Below are 19,959 nucleotides of genomic sequence, written 5' to 3' on the forward strand. Positions count from 1 at the left end.
CTTCCCAGGGGGATTTGCCTCTGACCTCGTCCTGCTCTCACCTTCACAGCCTGACCAGTAAAGCCCCAAACAGCCCAGCAGCAGTGCAGAGGTGAGGGAGGGCTGTGGGTTGTTCTGGTGCCCGTTTCAGCTCCAAGCCGCCCCCGTTCTGCCCCCGAGCAGAGGCAGCAGCAGAGCAGGGCTGGGGGGGCTCAGCTGCAGCAGGGGAGCACCCAGAGCTCCAGGATGCGGTTTAGAGGCACAGCTGGCTTCATTTACCACAACAGCCCCTGCAGAGATGGTGAGATACACACAGCACCAGCCCCCAGCAGCTCCAAAACCACTCAGGGCTGTGTTCTCACCTCCTGTGAGTCAGGGCTGCTGCAGGGACTGCTCAGCTCCCCAGTGGGGAGAAGCATGGTGTGCTCTGGGTGTACAGGGACTGAATTTTGCTTCAAAAAAAACACCCTAAATTCTGCTACACCCCATTTTTGGGGTACACCAATGTACAAGTTTGCCCCAGCCAGTGCCATCCCACACTCTCCTTGTCTCAGCAGCATCAGCACAGAGTGGCAACAGCTCTGCTTCTGTTCTTACCTGCACCAGGGGGATATTTCTTTGTCCTTCCAAGGGTCTGGTGTCTGTGTCCCATTTTGGGGACTCAGACCACATGAGCTGTTTCTCCTTGGGGGTGGGGAGTGGAGACCTGGCCTTGCCAGAGACCAAATCCCACCCCGCGTGTGCCTTCCCCAGGAGCTGGACACAAAGATGGAGCAGGCAGGCTGTGGGACAGGCTCATCTTTAATAGCAGGAATACAGGAGTGCAAGAGGAATGAGCACAGGGCTACGAGCAGCCCATGCTGGAGGGAGCTCCAATTAAAACCAGCAGGCTGATGAAGGAATGTCAGAGTCTCAGTCTTCACTTGCGGGCACGGGCGGGGGCCAGCCGGCTGTACTGCCCATCCTCCCGCTCCCCCAGGGGCTGGCAGGGGAAAGGGACAGATGAGCCAAAACGGCACCTGGGGGGGCGAGCTGGGTCTGCCTTGGCAAGGCTCTCCCCACACCGAGGTGTTGAAGGTGTCCCCACTCACCCAGGGGTGCTGAATCAGGTGCTTACACACACACCCAGGGGTGCTGAAGGTGCTCACACACACACACAGGGGTGCTGAAGGTGTCCCCACTCACCCAGGGGTGCTGAAGGTGCTCACACACACACCCAGGGCTGCTGAAGATGCTCACACACACACAGGGGTGCTGAAGGTGTCCCCACACACCCAGGGGTGCTGCAGATGCCCCCAAACTCACCTGGTAGAGCTCATTGGCGATCAGGTTCTGCCTGTCAGAAGCTAAAGGAAAAAAGAAAGTCAGGTATCAGCAGAATGTGGGGAACATTTACAAACAAACTCAAGAGCTGCCTGCTCCCTGGGTGCCCCCAGAGGCTCCAGGCCCAGCTCTCAGGGCTCCCTCACCTCGTGAGGTGTGGCTCCTGTGGTGGCCACTGACGCAGTACACGGCCAGGGCCAGGAACAGCGTGGCCAGCGCGTCGGCCAGGACGATGCCCGAGATGGTGGGAGCGTCCACCTCGATGCAGTTCTGGCACACTGTGGGCACAAAGGACACACCCTGAGGGCAGGGGCACAGCCAGGGTGCCCAGCCAGCCCTGCCAGAGCAGACAAACAATAGCAAAAGGCAATGGCAAAGCAGCAGCCAGAATGGCTAAAAGCAACAACTCTCCCAATACAAACTCTTATATAGGATTTTTCCCAACAAGATAAGATGCAAACTCAGAGCACCACTCCTTAACCTACTAGAATTCTAGTTTCTTAACACACCAGATTATGTATAAAACTATACACATAATTTATTTTGTTCTACCTAAGAAATGTAAGCAATATCTTACTATAGCTCTATTACATCAAAGTCCTGTTTACAACCAGCACCAGCAAACCAGTAGAGACACTCCCAGATGAGGGGAAATTCCCCCAAGCCTTGGCTTGGGTGCAAACTGTGGAAAAGCAGGTGAGTGACACTCACTGCGATAGTGCACCTGGAGGCTTTTCCTTTGGCCCCCAGTCTCACACACGTAGAGGCCTCTGGGGTCGTCATAAACCCCGCTCAGGTCCAGCTGTGCCTCGTGTCCAACAGCGCTCCCATCCTTCCACCACGTGATGTTCTTGTTGCCTTGGCCCCGCACACATTCCAGGAACACCTTCCCACTGAACTCCTTCACAAACACCTGCCCTGGGGGAGGAGGAGAGAGCAGAGGGCTTCACCTCTGAGTTATGGACAACCAGCAGCCTGGGACAGCAGAAGGTGTCCCTGCTTTTGGCAGGGTGTGGGACAAGATGGGCTTTAAGGTCCTCCAACTCAAACCATGCCATGATTCTACAGAATGCAGAGTCTGCATCCAAAGAGAGCAGAGTTTGGAGCTCCTTCGTGGGGTTGAAGCATCACAAAAGGCTGTCCAAAAAAAAACTCGGGGCAAAGCAGCCTCCCCCACCCTTGTGCCCTGATTCCATTATCCCCATCATCACCAGCCACTCACCCCACCTCGGACTCACCTCGGACCCCCCAGCTGGCCAGGGCCAGGCTGGCCAGCAGTGCCCAGGCACTCAGCAGCTGTCCCCTGGCCATGGCTCGGCGCTGCTGCCTCTGCCCCCGCTCTCTCGCAGGACGTGGGGAGGGAGAGCAGCTCACCGCGCTACCGGATGCCGGGGGCTGATCCGCCCTTCCCCGGCAGCCGGGGATGGCTGAGATGCGCGGTGAGGATGTGGGGGGCTGAGCTTCGGGTGCTGCAGCAGCCGGGGACCCTCTGCAGCAAGGGATTCCAGCAGCCAGGGACCCCCAGGAGTCAAGGACCACCGATCCCTGCACAGCCACAGAACCCAGCAGCATCCACAGGTCCTCCAGCATCCACGGAGCATCCACAGCATCCATGGAGCATCCCCAGCATCCACGGAGCATCCACAGCATCCATGGAGCATCCACAGAGCCTCCCAGCATCCACGGAGCATCCCAGCATCCATGGAGACCCCCAGCATCCACGAAACCTTGCAGAAGCCACTGAGCCCCCACCATCACCCTGTCCCCCTGCAGTCATGGACCCCTGCAGCAGCCGCAGAGACCCTCAGCATCTCCATGTCCCTATAACCGCGGGATCCCCGATCCCCTCAGCATCTCCGTGTCCCCAGACCCGCGGTCCCGTCCCCGCGTGTGCGCTGTCCCCGCGCAGTCTCGAACCCGCGGCCCGCCCGCCCCGCTGCGCGCCGCGGTCCCGTGTCCCTCGCGGCCGCCGTAGCGCGCGCAGCCATGGCGGCGCGGGAGGGCTCGCTGGTGGCGGCCGTGCTGGAGCACTCGGGCCGGCTGGACAAGGAGCACCTGGGGGCCCGCGTGGGGCGCCTCTCCCGCCGCGTCGAGGAGCTCAAGGCAAGGGACGAGGAGCGGAGGGGGCGCGGGGAGAGACGCGGGGCCGGCGCTGCGGCGGAGCCGGTCAGGAATCAGTGTCCAGCCCTGGGTTAGCCCGGGTGTCCAGCCCTGGGTCAGCTGGGTCACGGTGCCCAGCCTTGGTTCGGCCCCGGTGTCCAGCCCTGCTCCATCCCGGGTTCCCCAGCCCTGCCAGGCTCTGTGCCCCCTCCCAGCAGCCCTGTCCCTCTCCCCGAGGTGTCTCTGTCCCCCTCCCCATGGTGACACTGTCCCTCTCCCCATGGTGTCTCTGTCCCCCTCCCCATGGTGACGCTGTCCCCCTCCCCGAGTGACACTGTCCCTGTGCCCCAGGGGGAGGTGTGCACCATGATCAACAAGAAGTACGTGGATTTCCTGCCCAGCATGCGGGGTGCAGAGGAGCTGCTGACACAGGTGGAGGGGCTGAGCAGCAACATCGACCAGCTCAAGGCTCACATCGAGAACGAGGTGACTCCAGGGGGACATTCTGCTCCATGTCATCCCAAATCTCATCATGGGCTGTTTGGTCACATCCCCAAACCTGCCAGAGCTCAGGGAGTGTCTGGACAACACTGGGGGGAATTTGGGGCTTGTGGCAGGACTTGATGGTCCTGGGGGTCCCCTCCAGCTCAGGAAATTCTGTGATTTTGTGACTAAGATCCCTGGGTGATAATGTTGCCTTGGGTTTTAGCTTTAATGTTTCTCAGAATCTCTGCTGCTTAGTGTGTAACTTTGAAATTTCATGTCAGGTGTTAGTGAGTGCTCTTCATGGGGTGGTTGGACAAAACAATCCCTTCCTGGATAGAGAATCTAGGACACTGGTACCCAAAAAGCAGAAACAACAGTGAGGGAAAGGGGGCTGGGACTTTATAGTGTGGGGCTGTGGTTGGATAATTGACCCCATTATATTGATGAACCAAAATTTATAAAAGTGTAAAAATCGTGACCAGGTGGGATCTTGGATTTGATTTGGGTGTAGCCCTGGCCAGGCTCTTGCACTGCCCAGAGTGTGTCCTTTCAATAAATCATCTCTAAAGAATGTCTTGAGGTGACACCAGGGTGTGCACTGAGAGCTGTCACTAAGGGTTGTCACTCTTGTGTGGGTGGAAAAGTGTTCCTGTCCTTCAGAGAGAAGGACCAGCCTTGGCTGTGACAGGAGGTAGGACACAGGAATAGAAATAATGGGGTTTTTTCCCTTCTCACTAAATTATTCTATGAACAGAAATAAATGATGAATGAAATTTCAAGTAAGAGGAAAATGCGTGTGCTAACAGCTGCTGTAAATGAACTGGGACATGTTTGTCATTTCAGGTCCAGAGGGATCTGAACGTTGCTGGTGCTGAGTTCACAGAGCTGAAGCAGCAGCTGGAGAAGGACACACTGGTCCTGAGTGTCCTGAAAAAGCTGCAGGAGGTGAGGAGTGCAGGAACAAAGGACTTCTAACAAATCAATGGGATTATGCAGAAATCCATTTATTGCTTACCTTATACCCTACTTGTACAGTCTAAACCTACTGTCCATGCTATTTTTTGCTTGGTGCCTTGATCTTGTCCATGAGCTCTGCATGCACCATGGAGGAAATATGATTATTACAGTCCTGTGCTTCACAGCCCTTCTTTATCTTGGCATTCTGGTTTTCAGCTTCTTCTCTCCCAGTTTAACACAGTTTATGTTTCAGTAGCCTTGGTGAATCCCAGAGTGTTTGATAAAACAGCTAATAATTGATAGGCTGGTGCACCTGCTATAAACTATGGCCTGAACTATTCAAATACATTGCTGCAGAGGGGGAGCAAAACCAGCCTGCTGCTCAGAGTGAGACATTCCTGTGGGATTCTGTTTGGATGGGTGTGTGCAGCTCACAGATTTGGGTGCAGTGCCAGCTCTGTGTGTTTGCCTTTGCAGTTTGATACAGCTCTCAAGGAGTTCCACTCTGCCCTGCTGGAGGAGCAGTATGTGACAGCAGCCCAGCAGCTGGAGAAGGTACCAGTGAGCCCTTGGCCAGTGCCCTGAGTGAGTTCCAGGGTCCCACTGGCCAGTTTCAGTGTTTGCTGTCCCCTGCCAGGCACGGAGCAGCCTCAGGGCCCTGGAGTCCAGAAAGGGCTTTGAGCTGAAGATCCTGAAGGCCCTGGGCAAGGAGCTGATAGTGCAGACACAGAACATCATCTACCATCTCTGGCAGGAGTGGCAGAAGCTCATTGTGTGGAAGCTTCCCCCTTCCAAAGGTGCTCCCAGGGTTTGTTCCACCCTTTGTGCCCCACTGAGGTGCCTGTTTCCACCTGCAGGGTGGGACATGCAGTGCAGCTGTTGGGCTGAGGGGCTGGATGAGCTCCTGCTCAGGGGTGGGGGGGGGTCTTGGCTGCTGCTGTGGCCCTGTGACAGCCCTGGCTGTGCTCTGCTGCAGGAAGCAGCAGCCTGGAGGACGTGGTGCTGTCAGAGCTGCACTTGCACCTGGTGCCAGCCCAGGAGCAGGACTCTGCTGTGCCACCTGTGCAGGCTGTGCTGCAGGCCTTGGCTGTCCTGGGAGAGCTGCACTGCAAACTCAAAGATTTTGGTAAGACAGACCCCAGAACCAGCCCCAGTAGCTCAGGGGGATTGTTCAGGCTTGTTTTAACAGGGATAGTGAGATCACTTCACTCCAGCAGGACACTGGAAAACTTCTTCCTCTCCTGGCTTGTGTTTCCCACTGAAGTGAAGGCTGTAGCTCTTACTAATAGGGAAATATTTATCCTGTTATATACCTGAAATTATTTCTCCTTTCTGACATTTCAGTGCACTTTTGATCTATGACTGTGTGGGTTCATAGCCTGATGCTTGAAGAGTTTTACCTCATCAGTAATTCCCTGATAGAGCTGATCAAGGAATTGTTCCTTCCCCTTCCTGCAGTCTCTAAATCTAGAACAGTCAGGGCTGGAGCTCACTGGAGCAATCTGCTGTTGGAAAACCTCTGTTTTTTCCTTTTCTCAGGCCACTTTCTGCTGCAGTACATCCTGAAGCCACTGATCTTGCACCCATCTCTGGAGCCAGTCTCAGAGGAACAGCCAGATGTGTTCATCCTGAGGTTCAGGTCCCAGCAGCTTGCCTTGGATGAGGCCTCTCCTATGGAGGTGTTTGACAAGATCAAGCTGGTTTTTGAAGTTCTGCAAAAATACCTGCTAAGTAGGTAGTTCCTCTCTTGTGGAATCAGTTGTGATCAGTACCTTGCTCATTTGTAGAATATCTGATTGTTAATCAGCATTATGTGCAAGGAAAATGGAGGAAAAGCTTTTGAACAGATGGAGGGTCTAACCCAGGAAGCAGCTGTATGAAAATCCCATTTTTCTTCTCTGGAATGCAGGTGTGGCTCTGGAGCAGCCTGGGGAAGGCAGAGTCACCCTGGCAGAGCTGCTGGGGGAGCTCATCTGGGAGGAGCTCTCAGAGTTCCTCATCCACAACTGCCTGGTGAAATCCATCCCAACCAACAGCAGCAAACTGGAGCAGTACAAAGAGGTGGGTCCCAAAACCTCCAAAAACCTCCCAAACCTCCTTCATCCTTTGCTTTTGGCTTTGATACCCAATTTCACTTTGCTGCCTGGTTTTAGGAGACTCTGCTAACATGGCACACATCTGCTCTCCTCAGGTGATCAAATCCACAGAGGAATTTGAGAAAGCCCTGAAGAAGATGCAGTTGCTGAAGGAAGACACGACTGCCTTGCTGAAATATGCCTGCAATGTCAATTCCCACTTTGCCAACAAGAAGTGCCAGGATGTGATCATGGCAGCCAGGAACCTGATGACCTCAGAAATACACAACACTGTGAAGGTGGCTGGGGATGCCTCACACAGTTTATCCATCTGGAAAACAATCTAAATATTTTTTAATAGTGCTGCAGTGTTGTGTTTGTCTTGAGTCTTAAATCTCTGCCATTCAATGCTTTTTGATCTTGCAGATTCTCCTTTCAGAGCTCCAAATTCTGTTACCCTCTCTTGTTTTCCCTTAGATCACACCTGATTCCAGAGTCACCCTCCCAGAGCTCCCTGATCCTGGCTCAGGAGACCACCTGAAGATGCAGAGAGCCTTGGAGCTGCCCAGTGGGGTGGTGAATTTGGGGAGTGACAGCAGGCTGAGCCCTCTGACCCTGGCCCTGCCCAGGTGCCACATCAGCTCCTCAGTGCAGCAGCTGATGGACTTGGCTTATCACACCCTGCTGGAGGCCACAGCCAGCACAGACCTCTGGTAGGAATCCTTTGGCATTCAGTAGTCAGCATCATTTATCAAATCAGTGTTTATTTATTTAGTAATTGTGTGTTGGCCTCCAGCAGCACCAAGCATCTGGTAATGGACTTAAAGGAATTTAAAGAATGGAAAATACTCAAAACTAGACTCAGTCATTGCTCTTGTTTTGGCTGGAGGATGTAGCCCTGGGTTTGGCAGGACACTGACACTGCTGCAGGCTGTTCCTTCAGGTTTACCCTTGGAGTTCAGGTGTTTAGAAAAATCAAACCCAGCTCTCTTTCCCAAAACCAAGTGCTGGCCTCGCTGTGAGCACAGTTCTTGCTGTCTTTGTGCTGGGGGAAGCAAAGAACTGCAGCTGGCAGGGGAAAAACAAACAGGATCCACATAAACTTCCCTTTAGCAGGCAGAGCCCACAGCCCTGGAGCAGGAGAGTTGCCCAGGTAACAGCTCCTCTGAAGGGGCAGAGAGGGGGCTGAGGGTTCCTGCACACCTGGAGGGGCAGGGACAGTGTCCCCTTTGTTCTGGGCTTTCAGTGCCTCCCTTCCACACTGAACCTCAAGGCTCCACAGCCTTTGGGAGTTTTCCAGAGTGCTGACAGTGCTGTCATTGATCCTGACAATCCCCTCTTTGTGCCAGTGCTTCATTGCTCATGAAACCTTGTTGTGGACAGCTTGAGGGGCAGCAGAGAGCAGGACATCAATGCCAGGCTAACAGGAGGCCTCTTTCTCTTGTAGCTGTTTGCAGCTCTTCAACTGTGTCAGGGACATCTTCCAGCTCTTCTGTGAGGTGGTGCCCACATACCACAGGTGAGTGTGTCCATATTTCCTGTTCTGATGGGGAATTCTGCTGGGGGAACAGTCCCACTTGTCCCTTTCAGCCAGGGCTCCATCAGCAGAAATCAGCTGTTCCCTCTGTCATTAAACCACACCTGTGCAAAGCAGCTGCTTGGCACTTTCTGAGGTCAACCTTATGATCCAGGGTGTGGGTGCAGTTCTCACACAGCTGTATTTGTTCCCAGCCATGTAACTTTGACCTCAGATCTGATGCACAGAGTTTTCATGATGTTTTTCCTGTGAAAGAGAGAGCAGCAGTGAGGATGGAACACTCACAATCCTGCCAGAGAATTTCTTTCCCTCACTGTGACTTTGCTCTCACAGTACATATTCCTGTTTGAAAGTCCATGGCTGGGAACAGTGTGGGATAACACAGGTGCCATTCCAGACTCTTTTCCTGCCAGTTCCTGTGGGCTGGGGAGAGGTTAAATGTTCTTACTCAGATATCAGCAGCACCATGTGCTGACAGACCTGCATTTCTCCAGGATAGACACAACCATTCCTTCCACAGAACCAGCTCTAAATAAACCCATTTCTGCTTTTCCCTTTCTGCAGGGAGAACCTGCAGAAGCTGCCCCAGCTGGCTGCCATCCACCACAACAACTGCATGTACATTGCCCACCACCTGCTGACCCTGGGCCACCAGTTCCACTCCAGCAGCCTGGGCGTGCTGGGCAGCGTGGCTGTCACCTTTGTGGACCTGGTGCCTGCCTTCAGGAGGCTGGGTAACTCCCCTCCCCTCCCCTCCCCTGCTCTGGGTTCTGGGGCACTGGGAATTCACCCTGGCACTTGCTGCTGGCAGTGTCATGCAGCTGTGCCTGCTCCCTGTGCCAGTGCTGGATTGGTGTGGTTTGGACAAGGGGCAAAGGCATTTTCTGGGTTAGGAAGTTTTGACTCTTTGAAACCTTTTTATTCCCAAGAACAGTTCAGTATTCAGCAAGATGTAGCTCTGTGTGTTGGGATCTGCTGCTCAGTCCTTTAATATTTTCATGAGTTATTCTATAGAAGTAAATTCAGAGATAAGTTGATAATTCATCCTGCTGCTCTCTTGTTCCAGCAGTGTTGTAGCAATACAAGCTGCACAAGAGCTCACTGCTTAAACTGGCTCTGGGAGATGGTTTGGAGACTGGAAATTGGATTAAAAATAAAACATGATAGCAAGTTCATTCTGCAGCACTTACAGTCATAAATAGGCAGAGCAAATTTAGTAATTGCTTCATTGCTTCTGTTGTTTGTTTTGCTGCTGAAGGGGTGGAGTGTTTTCTGGCCCAGATGCGGGTGCAGAAGGGAGAAATCCTGGAGAGGCTCTCCAGTGCCAGGAATTTCTCCAACATGGATGATGAGGAGAATTACCGTGCAGCAAACAAAGCCATAAAGCAGGTGAGGAAGGGAGAGAGAACAGCCCAGTGCCTGCAGGCATCCTGGGGAGGGGGCAGCTGCCAGAAAGCTCTGTGCTGATGTGATGGTTTGGGGTTTTTATCCTGGGCTGTGCCCTCAGCAGGATTGCTCCATTGGTGCTCTCCTGGTGCCCTGGGCAGCCTCAGGTGTCACACTCAGGTGTTGCCTTGCAGGTGCTGCACCAGCTGAGGAGGCTGGGCATGGTGTGGCAGGATGTGCTCCCTGTGAACGTGTACTGCAAGGCCATGGGCACCTTACTGAGCACTGCCCTGGCAGAGATTGTCACCAGGATTGTGGCCCTGGAGGTAACAGCCATAGGGGGTGCTGGGGACAGCATCTGTCAGCTCCAGGAACTCTCCCCGAAATCACATTTCAGGGGAGAGGTTCATTCACACCAAAATCACAATCGTGTCCACAAAAAATGTTCACAATCCAAATTTATCCTTTCACTTGGCACTTCAAAAATAAACCTCACTTGTGCTCTGTTCATGTTTTGGCCATCCCAGGATATCTCTGCAGAGGATGCAGACAGGCTGTACTCGCTCTGCAGGACCATGGTGGAGGAGGGACCCCAAGTTTTCACCCCTCTGCTTGAAGAAGACAAAAATAAGAAGTACCAGGAGGAAGTTCCAGTCTATGTGCAGAACTGGATGACATTCAAGGAGCTGATGATCATCCTGCAGGCCAACCTCCAAGAAATTGTGGATCAGTAGGTGTTTTCCTTTCCAGCTGCTAATCCAGACCTGGGCCAGGGAGCTGGAGTTGGCAGGAGCTGCTAACAGGGGTCAGGATCAGCTCCTGGAGCTCAGAGGAGAAGCAGGAGCTGCTAACAGGGGTCAGGATCAGCTCCTGGAGCTCAGAGGAGAAGCAGGAGCTGCTGACAGGGGTCAGGATCAGCTCCTGGAGCTCAGAGGAGGAGCAGGAGCTGCTAACAGGGGTCAGGATCAGCTCCTGGAGCTCAGAGGAGAAGCAGGAGCTGCTGACAGGGGTCAGGATCAGCTCCTGGAGCTAGAGAAGGAGCAGGAGCTGCTAACAGGGGTCAGGATCAGCTCCTGGAGCTAGAGAAGGAGCAGGAGCTGCTAACAGGGGTCAGGATCAGCTCCTGGAGCTCAGAGGAGGAGCAGGAGCTGCTAACAGGGGTCAGGATCAGCTCCTGGAGCTCAGAGGAGGAGCAGGAGCAGCTAACAGGGGTCAGGATCAGCTCCTGGAGCTCAGAGGAGAAGCAGGAGCTGCTGACAGGGGTCAGGATCAGCTCCTGGAGCTCAGAGGAGGAGCAGGAGCTGCTAACAGGGGTCAGGATCAGCTCCTGGAGCTCAGAGGAGAAGCAGGAGCTGCTGACAGGGGTCAGGATCAGCTCCTGGAGCTAGAGAAGGAGCAGGAGCTGCTAACAGGGGTCAGGATCAGCTCCTGGAGCTAGAGAAGGAGCAGGAGCTGCTAACAGGGGTCAGGATCAGCTCCTGGAGCTCAGAGGAGGAGCAGGAGCTGCTAACAGGGGTCAAGATCAGCTGCTGGCATGTTTGAGGTGCCATTTCTGGGCAGGCTGGTGACATTAAGCTGTTCCTGTCTCCCTCCAGGTGGGCAGATGGCAAGGGGCCTCTGGCCAAGGAGTTTTCAGCAGCTGAGGTGAAGGGTCTGATCCGAGCCTTGTTCCAGAACACAGAGAGGAGAGCAGCAGCACTGGCCAAGATCAAGTGACTCCACACCTGCATTTTGTGACACAGCACGAGTAAACTGACTCTCGCAAATATTTTTTTTTTAATTCCACCTTTCTTATTTGTACTGGTCTGAAAAACTCTGGGGTTGGGTAAGTGTTGCAATTATGTTGAGATGGGCTGGACTGGCTTCACCACCAGTCCTTGATTGGAAACTTCTCATGCCTCTTTCAGTTCTCTAACAGCTCTGACTCCTTTTCTTACAGGCAGCTCCACACAGCTCTGGCTTCTTCTCTCCTCTCTTCAAGTTTCCTTCTTCTGCATAACTGGCTGTCCCTTTCCTGAGTGCCTAACCCTGTCTGTCCCTTGCAGGACACATGTCCCTTCCTCCTCACAGCACACCCCATCCCAAATTGCAGCAGGCTCAGCCTAGTTTGAGCTCTAACTCAGACTGTAACCCCCACTTTTATAACACCCAAACTCATTGGGCAGGCACAGATATTTCCACTCAATAATCAGCACAGCTGTAATTTATCAGGAGGGATTCCCTTCTGTACTGTCCTCCCACAAATTTCCCTTTTTTTATTTATAATAGAGGTGAGAGCTTCCTGGAGCTTGGCTGGGGGAAGGAGCATTTCCTGGCTCAGTGTTTGTGTAACCTCATCTCAGGCTGGGCTCAGAGCTCTGCAGGGGCACTGTCAGTGCTCAGCTGGGACTTCTCTATGCACTTCTACATCAGGGGACCTGCAGCCCCTCTGTGACCTCCTCTGTCCCTCAAACCACACATGGAACCCACACACTTGGAGAGCTTTTGATATCCCTCCAGAAGTGCCAAACTTTCCCACCTCACTTCCCCTGACCTCGAGGGGGAGATGCTTTAGGGAGATGTGGGGAAGGGAGATCCTGTGCTGAATGTGTCAGGGCACAGGATTTCTCACAAGCAGGAAAATTCTCTTACTCCTCATGGAAAATATCTTCAGGCTGATTTAGAACTCCTCAGTGTCTGTAGAAGCCAGTTCAGCTCATTCCTTTATGTTGTGTAACTGGTGTCTTTGTGGTGTTGTGTTTTCTGTGCTTCAGGAATGGTGAGAGAAATGTAAACCAGTATAAAAAGGGAATGAAAGGTGCACTCACAGCTTTAAGTCACAAAAGGCTATGTTTGACATTTGGATTATTGTACATTTCTTTGAATTGAAAACCTCAGAGCATTCACTGAGCTTAGCCCAGAGACCAAGGTGCTGCACATGTGGATCAAAGTCCTTCCTGCCCTGTAGTGCTTAGAAGAGTTCCAGTCAGAGTTGAATGTTTCAATCTGTTGTCTCCTTGTCATTGGCACTTTTGTCCCACTCCTGTTCCCATTTCCAGGCATTTGTGCAGGGCCTGAGGCTTTCATGTCACCCCAGTCCTTGCAGAACTCTTCTGTTTTTATTTTCCCCCCTCTGAGTGTTCCCAGAACACTGGCATCTCATGGGATCCCCTGCCCCTTCAAACACAGTGATCCAAAAATGTCTCTTTTGAAAAACCCTTCTCCCCTCTTGATTGTTCACAGAACTGTAATTTGCTATTTTCTTTAATAAACTATTTATACTGAGCATGTTTGGGAGTCTGTTTGGGTTACAGTGAGACAGGAGGAGCCAGTCCTGGGCTGTTCTTCACTGGTGGGAAGGGCAGAGCATTGCTGTGTGGAGTGTGCCCTTGCCTCAATTCTAGTGCATCTAATGAAATCAATTTAAAAGGAAACAAAATAAATAAATGGAAGAGGATTGTGCATGCAGGGCAGGAGTTCAAGAGGACAAATCCAGGGATTTGTCTGAGAGCAGATGAGGCTGGGCACAGAGCTGGGCTCACCTGGGTGACCTGGTGGATCCAGGGCAGCAGCTGAGCCACGTTGGTGTAGACCCCGGGGTGGTTGGGCTCTGCACAGCCCTGGCCCCAGCTCACAACTCCCACCAGGCGCCACGAGGATCCATCCCAGCACACCAGGGGCCCCCCACTGTCCCCCTGTGGGGACAGCACAGTCACCTCTGCTCTGGCTGCTGGGGCTCAGCCAGTGCCAGCCCTGCCAGCTGCCAGCACCCCAAACCCTGTGCAGCCTGGCCTGGGGAGCCCCAAAGGGCAGGGCAGGCTGTGCCTCAGCAGGGCTGTCCCCAGCCACCCCCAGCCCCACCTGGCAGGCGTCCACCTGTCCCTGCAGGTGTCCTGCACACAGCATCCTGCCTGTCAGCTCTCCCTGGTACACGCAGGAGCTGTTGCACCTTCGGGTGCCGATCAGGGGCACCAGCGCCTCCTTCAGCGTGCCGGCCACGTGTGCTGGGGACAGGGACAGCGAGGAGCCAGGAGGGACAGCAGGGGACAGCAGGGGACAGCAGGGGAGGCGGCACTGCCTTAAGGGATGAGCTATGGCAGGGATGGGATGGAGGCAGGGCGAGCATTTGGGATGGAAGGGATGGACAGGGCGGGGAAAGGCTCAGGGGGGAGCTCACCTTGGCCAGGTGTGGTGGAGCCCCAGCCCGACACCCAGCACTGAGTGCCCTGCAGCAGGTCCTGCGGGGGCGGCGGCAGGCAGGCGGCTCGGATGGCACCTGGTGACAGGGACAGCCCGAGGGGACAGCTCAGCGGGGACAACATCCCACAGGGACAGCCCGAGGGGACAGCTCAGAGGGGACAACATCCCAAAGGGACAGCCCGGAGGGGACAACATCCCAAAGGGACAGCCCGAGGGGACAGCTCAGCGGGGACAACATCCCACGGTGACAGCCCGGAGGGGACAACGCCGAGACAAACAGCAGGACAAACACCCGGACAGCCCCTGACCTGAGAAGTTGAGGGGCACTTGGAGCCGCATCAGGGCGATGTCGTAGTCGAGGCTGCTGTCGTTGTAGAGCGGGTGCGCGATGATCTGCCGGACCCGCACCCCGGCCCCGGGCCCCAGGGGGCTGCGGGCGACAATTCCCGCAAAAACCTGCCAGGCTGGGGCTGGCGGCTGCCTGGGACACAGCGGGGCGGGACTGAGAGACTGCGGGGCAAACAGCAGCGAGGGTGGGCTAGCGGGGGGACAGGGAGCCCAGATGGGGACAGGGGACACGGGGATGGGGACAGGGACACGGGGATGGGGACAGGGATCCAAGATGGGCACAGACAGCCCGGGGTACCTGTGCACGCAGTGAGCTGCCGTGAGGATCCACTCGGGGGCCAGCACGGAGCCCCCACAGCGGTGCTGGGAGCCCTGGCACACACTGACCTGCCAGGGCCAGCGCCCGGGGGACACGTCTGTGCCCCCCACCACCCTGGCAGCCCCCGCCTGCAGCCCACACTCTGCAAGGAACGGGGGAGAGGCTCCAGCCCCAGCCCCAGCCCTTCCTGGAGGGCGAGGGCAGCGGGGAAATGGGGCAGAGAAGCTGCTGCATCCAGCAGGATCCTGGGGGCTCGGGAGAGGAGGGAATCGCTCACCTGAGCACTGCAGAGCCACGATCCGGCCGGACTGGCAGCTGCTCCTGTGGGGAGCAAGGTCAGAACAAACAGCAGCCAAAATCCTGGGGAGCTCCAGGGGGCTGCAGCAGCTCCCAGAGGGGGATTTGCTGCACAGCCCCTGCCCACCCTGGGGCTCAGCCTCCAAAAGGCTCCAGCAAACCCTGCTGGCCCCAGAGCTGCCCTTACCTGACCTGCCACATGTCCTGCAGGCTGCCTTCCTGCCGGGGCCTCACCTGCAGGAACTGCTGCCCAGCACTCACCTGCACACCTGCCAGCTCCACCCCCTCCTGCTGGGTCACACTGTGGGAGAGACAGGAAACGTCCTGGGAAGGGTCAGGGAGTGACCCTGCCGGGGGGGCCACAGTCCTGCTGGGAATGACCTCTCTGGCTGCCAGGACCTTCTGCAGGTGCCAAGCCCAGTTTCCCCAGGGGATGGATGGTGTGGCCTGGCTCTGCTGCCCTGACAAACCCCTCTGTGGACACTGCTGAAGGCCCAGGCAGATTTTAGCCAGGCCTTTTTCAGGTTCTGAGTTCTTTTTCTCTTTCTCAGGCCTGGGAGGATTTTCCTCCCAGTTCATGTTGTACATGACAGGAGATGTTTTCTCCTACTGTCCAGTGAATTACTGTCCTGTTTAAATTTGTGAACCACTCTATAAATACGGTTCAGTTTTCAGTAAAACACTTCTTTTGCCCAAGAAGTTGTTGTTGCTGTTACTCAGTGCTCTCTCTGTACAGCCACAGTGCTGTGCCCACCTGAGGAACCCGAGCTGCTGGCAGAGCAGGGTGCCCAGGGAAGGATCCCAGTGCCTGTGGCACACCAGCAGCCAGCCAGGATGTGCCTCCACCCGTGCCTGCAGCAAGGAATTCTCCCTGTCGATCCTGAAAGACACTAAAGCAGAAAATCTGTGAGCTCCCAACCTCTGAGCCAAAGAGGAAAAAAATCACCCTAAACCCCAGGAAAAAGCCACTTGAGTTAGAAACTCTAAATGAACCCAGTCAGAGGGGCACAGGCAAAGGAGTCATGAAAAAGTTGCTTTTGCTGGGGGATCCCTCAGTGCAATGAGGCTGCAGCACTGAGGGGTTCAGAGAAAAGCAGAACTGCAGAATGCAGCAGACCGTGATTTTAAAGAGCCTCTTTTCTGCCCTTGCCAGGCCTGGCTCCCCTCTCCCACCACTGTGACATCCATCAAAGGTGCAAACCTGTGCTGGGAGCCCCCCGGACCACGGGCTCCTCCTCCTCACCATCATCACACGCTGGGATCTCGTCCAAATCCTGCTCTGCCTGGGGCTCCTTCCTGTGCCTCACTGCAGGAGACAGGCAGGCTGCTGAGGGTGGGCTCACACAGCCCAGAGATGCCCAAACTGGGCACAGTCCTGCCCACTGCAAGAGGTGCAGGAGCCTCTCAGGGAGCACAGCCCTGCCCCACCCTGAGCAGGGCTGAGCAGGGACCCCTGTCCCCCCACCCCACTGCTGGCACCCCAAAATCCCTGTCTGAGAGGCAGCAGGGCTGTCCTGGAGGGGACACTGACCGAGCAGCCACGTCCCAGCTGCCAGCCCTGCCAGCAGCACGGCCACCCCCAGCAGCAGCAGCAGCCTCCTGAGGGTGCAGACAGCCCCAAAGTTCACCTCAGCAGCACCTGCAAGGGAGGCAAAGAGGCTCAGCGTGCTCTGTGTGTCTCTCCCAGCTCTCCCAAACCCCTGGGGAAGCCCCCGGCAGGTTCTGCACTGCTTCCAGAGCTCGTTTTCTCCTTTCCCACAGGAGGAGCTGAGCTCAGCCCAGGATTCTGCCAGAGCACCCGGAGCCCCCCCAGCTCCCAAAGCCACAACAGCTCACCCACCGTGCCCTGGGCAGGGTTGAGTGCCTGCTGCTCCCCTCCTGGGCATCCTCAGCGTGGCTGTGGGGCAGGAGCAGAGCCAGCAGAGCCAGCAGAGCTCGGTGCCAGGGCTGCCTGTTTGGGATCCCTGCTCAGCAGGGCAGCTCAGAGCCCAGCTCAGGTTCCTGTGCATGCGCTGAAGGCTCTCCCTGTCCCCAAACCCCCCTTCTCCTGCTGCTCCAGGTGTCCCTGTGCCCCTCCCTGGGGCTGCACCGAGCCAGGGCAGCAGCTGTGGAGCTGTCTCAGCCCCCAGGGCCATCTCCCACCTGCTGCCCCCCTGTCCCCTCCCGTTCCTGCCACATGAGAAGCCCCAGGAGCTGCTGAGGGGGCCCTGCCTGCAGTGCCCTCCGAGCCCTTTGGGAATCCAGACTTCCTAAAATGGAGAAAAAAATCAGAGAAAAGCCTGGAGCTGCTTTTTACCCAAGCTGTGACAGGTGAAGGGCAGGTGAGGGCTGCTGGGGCCTGTGGCTCAGTGAATCCCCCCAGGAATCAGCCCCACCTCGCCAGGGGATGGATTTCCCCTGCCTGGGGCACACAGGGAGCAGCAGAGGTCAGGCAGCAGCTCAGCCTGCTCCCGATTCTCCAGGTGGTTTCTTGTTGCTGAAAATGGAGTTTCCACCCCCTGGCTGGGCTGTGTTGGGGCAGGAGATGATTTTCTTGCCAGTGCAGAGTTCTGGTGGAACAGAAATCCCTCAGGCTGCTGCATCCCCTCATCCTCCTCTGCCCCAGCCCCAAAACAGCAGCTGAAGAGACTGGAAGAGCTGTCCCATGGGATAAAGGCTTTTCTCCCTTAACTTCTCCATCCTGACAGACACAGCTGGTGCCTTGATGCTCCAAGCAGTGATGAATTTTTAACACTATTTAACAAAAGAAACTCCTATGAAATTTTCATGACCTGACCTGCAGGTTCAGGTGAGGGTTTGTGCTCTTTCTGAGCAACACCAGGTGTGGCACAAACCCACCCTGGGCTGGATGAGAACAGCGGGGTTTGGGTTGGTTTGGATTTTTTTCCTCCAAGCCCCCTGTCTCATTTAGAGTTTAGAAATCTGGAAATATCCCCGAAATCACACCTTGGCTCAGCGTCTGGTCCTCTCCCGTGCCTGTTCTTCACCCTGTGGCTCCGGAGCATCCAGGGCAGGACTGTAGATGGTGCTGGAGCACCAGCGGGAAAGGAGGAGCAGCCCGAGCATCCTCTGACGGGCACGGAGCAGGGACGGACTCACCAGGCTGCTCCTCCCAGCCCGGGGCCGCTGCTGGACCGCTCCCCCCTCCCAGAACCTCCAGAAACAAAACCTTTCCAGAGTCGAGCAAAATAGAGCAGAGGTGTGAGCACAGCCAGCAAAACACAAACCCCTTCCCCGCAGCAAAACGCGGGGACGGGTCCTTGCGGGGGAATCGAGGAACCGGGACAGATCCTAAAGGATTCATCAGGAGCGGGTTAGAATCCAGGACACATCCCCCAGGCTGTGCTGCCTCGCGGGTTCCCAAACCCATTCCGGGCAGATCAGGGTGTGCATCCAGTGAGAGCTGGGGAGGAGAGCGCTTCCCGAATTCCGCACGGGCGCGGCGGGACGGGGGAGCAGCAGCAAAGCTCCCTCCTGCTGCGGGTGCCGGGAAAATTAACCCACAAACGCCAGAGCTTTGTGTCCAGAAAGGAGACAGAGGATCCTTTTTGCTTTATTCCAATAAAGGGAGAGGCCATGGGGCATTCCTCTGGGATCTCTCCAATTTTAGCCTCCTTTTATCCCAATTTTCCGGCTGCTTTTCCTTCTCTTTCCCCATGGGCTGAGGTACCTGAGAGGCACAGACTTCCCAAACACCTGATACCTGAGATTTCCCTCTAATGTACAACCCTCCCTTTTAATTTTTAATTCTTATACAATTCATAGTTTTTCCCCGTTGCTTCTTCCATCTTCCAATATCCAATTTCATTTATCAGAGAACCCACAGTTTGTTTGTAAAGGCAAATGCAACATTCCTCTCGTGAGGAAGGGGGTTCCCAGCCTTTAACAGGTATGGACAGTGTGGGGTGTGAGCCCAGCACTGGGACATCCCTGGGATCCTGGCACAGCTTGGGATGATTTTCCTGCTCCATCTCCCAGAGCAGAGCAGCCCCCAGCCCTGCCCTGCTCCAGCCTCCCTCCCGAGGCAATTTGCTGGCTAATGATTATGGAGCTGAGCAGGCAATTTCAGGAAAACTCGTTTCTCCCTGGAAGGAATTGGATGGAGGTACTGCTATAACCTGATCCAATAATTTGTGTAAAAAGCAGCTGGAACCTTGTGGAGCAGAGACAATCCCGAGGCAATTCCCTGCAGGGGTGGTGCCAATCCCCCAGAGCCAGGGGATGGGCACATTGCTCCTGTCCTGACCCCACTGATGCCCTGGCTGTGATGGGGACACCCCAGTGCTCTCCCTGAGCTGGCACTGTCACCTTCCCTGTGTCACAGGGGTTTGATGTCCCCCTGTACCTGTTCCTGCAGAGCATGGACGGCCAGGAGGGCCCTGGATTCTCATCCATCACCCCATAAATAGCCATTTTAAGGATGTCAGTGATGAAATGTTCCCATTCTCTGTATCATGTTCCAGCACAAAGATATCCCGAGGGATTTATTCTTGGAGATGAATCAAAGAATTGTTAAAGGGAAATTAATTTTATGCTCTTTTTTCTGCTGTTTCCAAACAGTTTATTTGTCACTTGTCAGCTGAACCTTTGCCCTTGCAAGATGCTGAGGACCCAAATCCCAGGGATGGAAAAGGAAAAAGTTTTTCATGAGGCTGGGTGCCATTTCTCTTTGTTGTTCCCTCCCTCCCTGCTTTGAAATCAGAGCTCTGAGCTGCAGGGGGGTCAGGCCGGGTGGCACGGCAGCTGGAGGAGTCTGTCCTCACACCCAGCCCAGACAGGGCTCCGGGCTGTGACACACGGTGGCCCGATGAAATCAGAGCTGATGTCACCAGGGCTGGCGGGTCCCTGCAGCATCCCCGCCCGCAGGGGCTGCCCTGCCCAGCCCCTTCCTCTCCACAGCCAAAAACCCAGCAGAGCCCCCAGCCCTGCAGCTCCCGCGGCTTCCCAGCACTGAGCGGCCGCAGAGGGGAAAT

General features: G+C 55.4%; 3 protein-coding genes across 4 annotated transcripts; 1 reads left to right on the forward strand and 2 right to left on the reverse strand.

The window, feature by feature from the left end:
* Window positions 1-765: 765 nt before the first annotated feature.
* Window positions 766-2,674, reverse strand: LOC306812337 (T-cell surface glycoprotein CD3 gamma chain-like). The gene is made up of 5 exons (XM_079326845.1): window positions 2,541-2,674; window positions 2,014-2,220; window positions 1,449-1,580; window positions 1,285-1,325; window positions 766-961 (listed from the first exon to the last, which is right to left on the reverse strand). Exons 1-5 carry the CDS (start codon window positions 2,611-2,613, stop codon window positions 899-901), a joined length of 516 nt encoding a protein of 171 aa, XP_079182971.1. The 5' UTR covers window positions 2,614-2,674; the 3' UTR covers window positions 766-898.
* Window positions 2,675-3,261: 587 nt separating this feature from the next.
* ZW10 (zw10 kinetochore protein) lies at window positions 3,262-13,110 on the forward strand. Of its 2 annotated transcripts, XM_079326782.1 has the most exons (16): window positions 3,262-3,405; window positions 3,754-3,888; window positions 4,732-4,833; window positions 5,323-5,400; window positions 5,483-5,642; window positions 5,822-5,971; window positions 6,385-6,576; window positions 6,755-6,906; window positions 7,037-7,219; window positions 7,398-7,633; window positions 8,368-8,439; window positions 9,022-9,191; window positions 9,716-9,846; window positions 10,038-10,169; window positions 10,371-10,573; window positions 11,439-13,110. In XM_079326782.1, exons 1-16 carry the CDS (start codon window positions 3,289-3,291, stop codon window positions 11,557-11,559), a joined length of 2,334 nt encoding a protein of 777 aa, XP_079182908.1. In that variant the 5' UTR covers window positions 3,262-3,288; the 3' UTR covers window positions 11,560-13,110. The 2 variants fall into 2 exon arrangements, with proteins under 2 accessions (XP_079182908.1, XP_079182909.1); XM_079326783.1 differs by lacking the exon at window positions 5,822-5,971.
* On the reverse strand, window positions 12,965-19,348 carry TMPRSS5 (transmembrane serine protease 5; the record flags this gene model as incomplete). The annotated part of the gene is made up of 10 exons (XM_079326795.1): window positions 12,965-13,231; window positions 13,365-13,517; window positions 13,684-13,826; window positions 14,000-14,098; window positions 14,331-14,503; window positions 14,669-14,831; window positions 14,967-15,010; window positions 15,248-15,274; window positions 15,741-15,866; window positions 19,332-19,348. 10 exons carry the CDS (start codon window positions 19,346-19,348, stop codon window positions 13,223-13,225), a joined length of 954 nt encoding a protein of 317 aa, XP_079182921.1. The 3' UTR covers window positions 12,965-13,222.
* Window positions 19,349-19,959: the final 611 nt, after the last annotated feature.

The sequence above is a fragment of the Erithacus rubecula genome, assembly GCF_903797595.1.
Source record: "Erithacus rubecula genome assembly, chromosome: 25".
Classification (NCBI taxonomy): domain Eukaryota; kingdom Metazoa; phylum Chordata; class Aves; order Passeriformes; family Muscicapidae; genus Erithacus; species Erithacus rubecula.

Coding starts and splice junctions, on each gene's coding strand:
- ZW10 (XM_079326782.1), top strand. CDS start 3,289: ATGGCGGCGCGGGAGGGCTCGCTGGTGGCGGCCGTGCTGGAGCACTCG. Junction 5,643..5,821: donor GAAGCTTCCCCCTTCCAAAG/GTGCTCCCAGGG, acceptor GCTCTGCTGCAG/GAAGCAGCAGCCTGGAGGAC. Junction 10,170..10,370: donor CCAGGATTGTGGCCCTGGAG/GTAACAGCCATA, acceptor TGGCCATCCCAG/GATATCTCTGCAGAGGATGC.
- LOC306812337 (XM_079326845.1), bottom strand. CDS start 2,613: ATGGCCAGGGGACAGCTGCTGAGTGCCTGGGCACTGCTGGCCAGCCTG. Junction 1,581..2,013: donor CCTCCAGGTGCACTATCGCA/GTGAGTGTCACT, acceptor TTGTGCCCACAG/TGTGCCAGAACTGCATCGAG. Junction 962..1,284: donor TCGCCAATGAGCTCTACCAG/GTGAGTTTGGGG, acceptor TTCCCCTGCCAG/CCCCTGGGGGAGCGGGAGGA.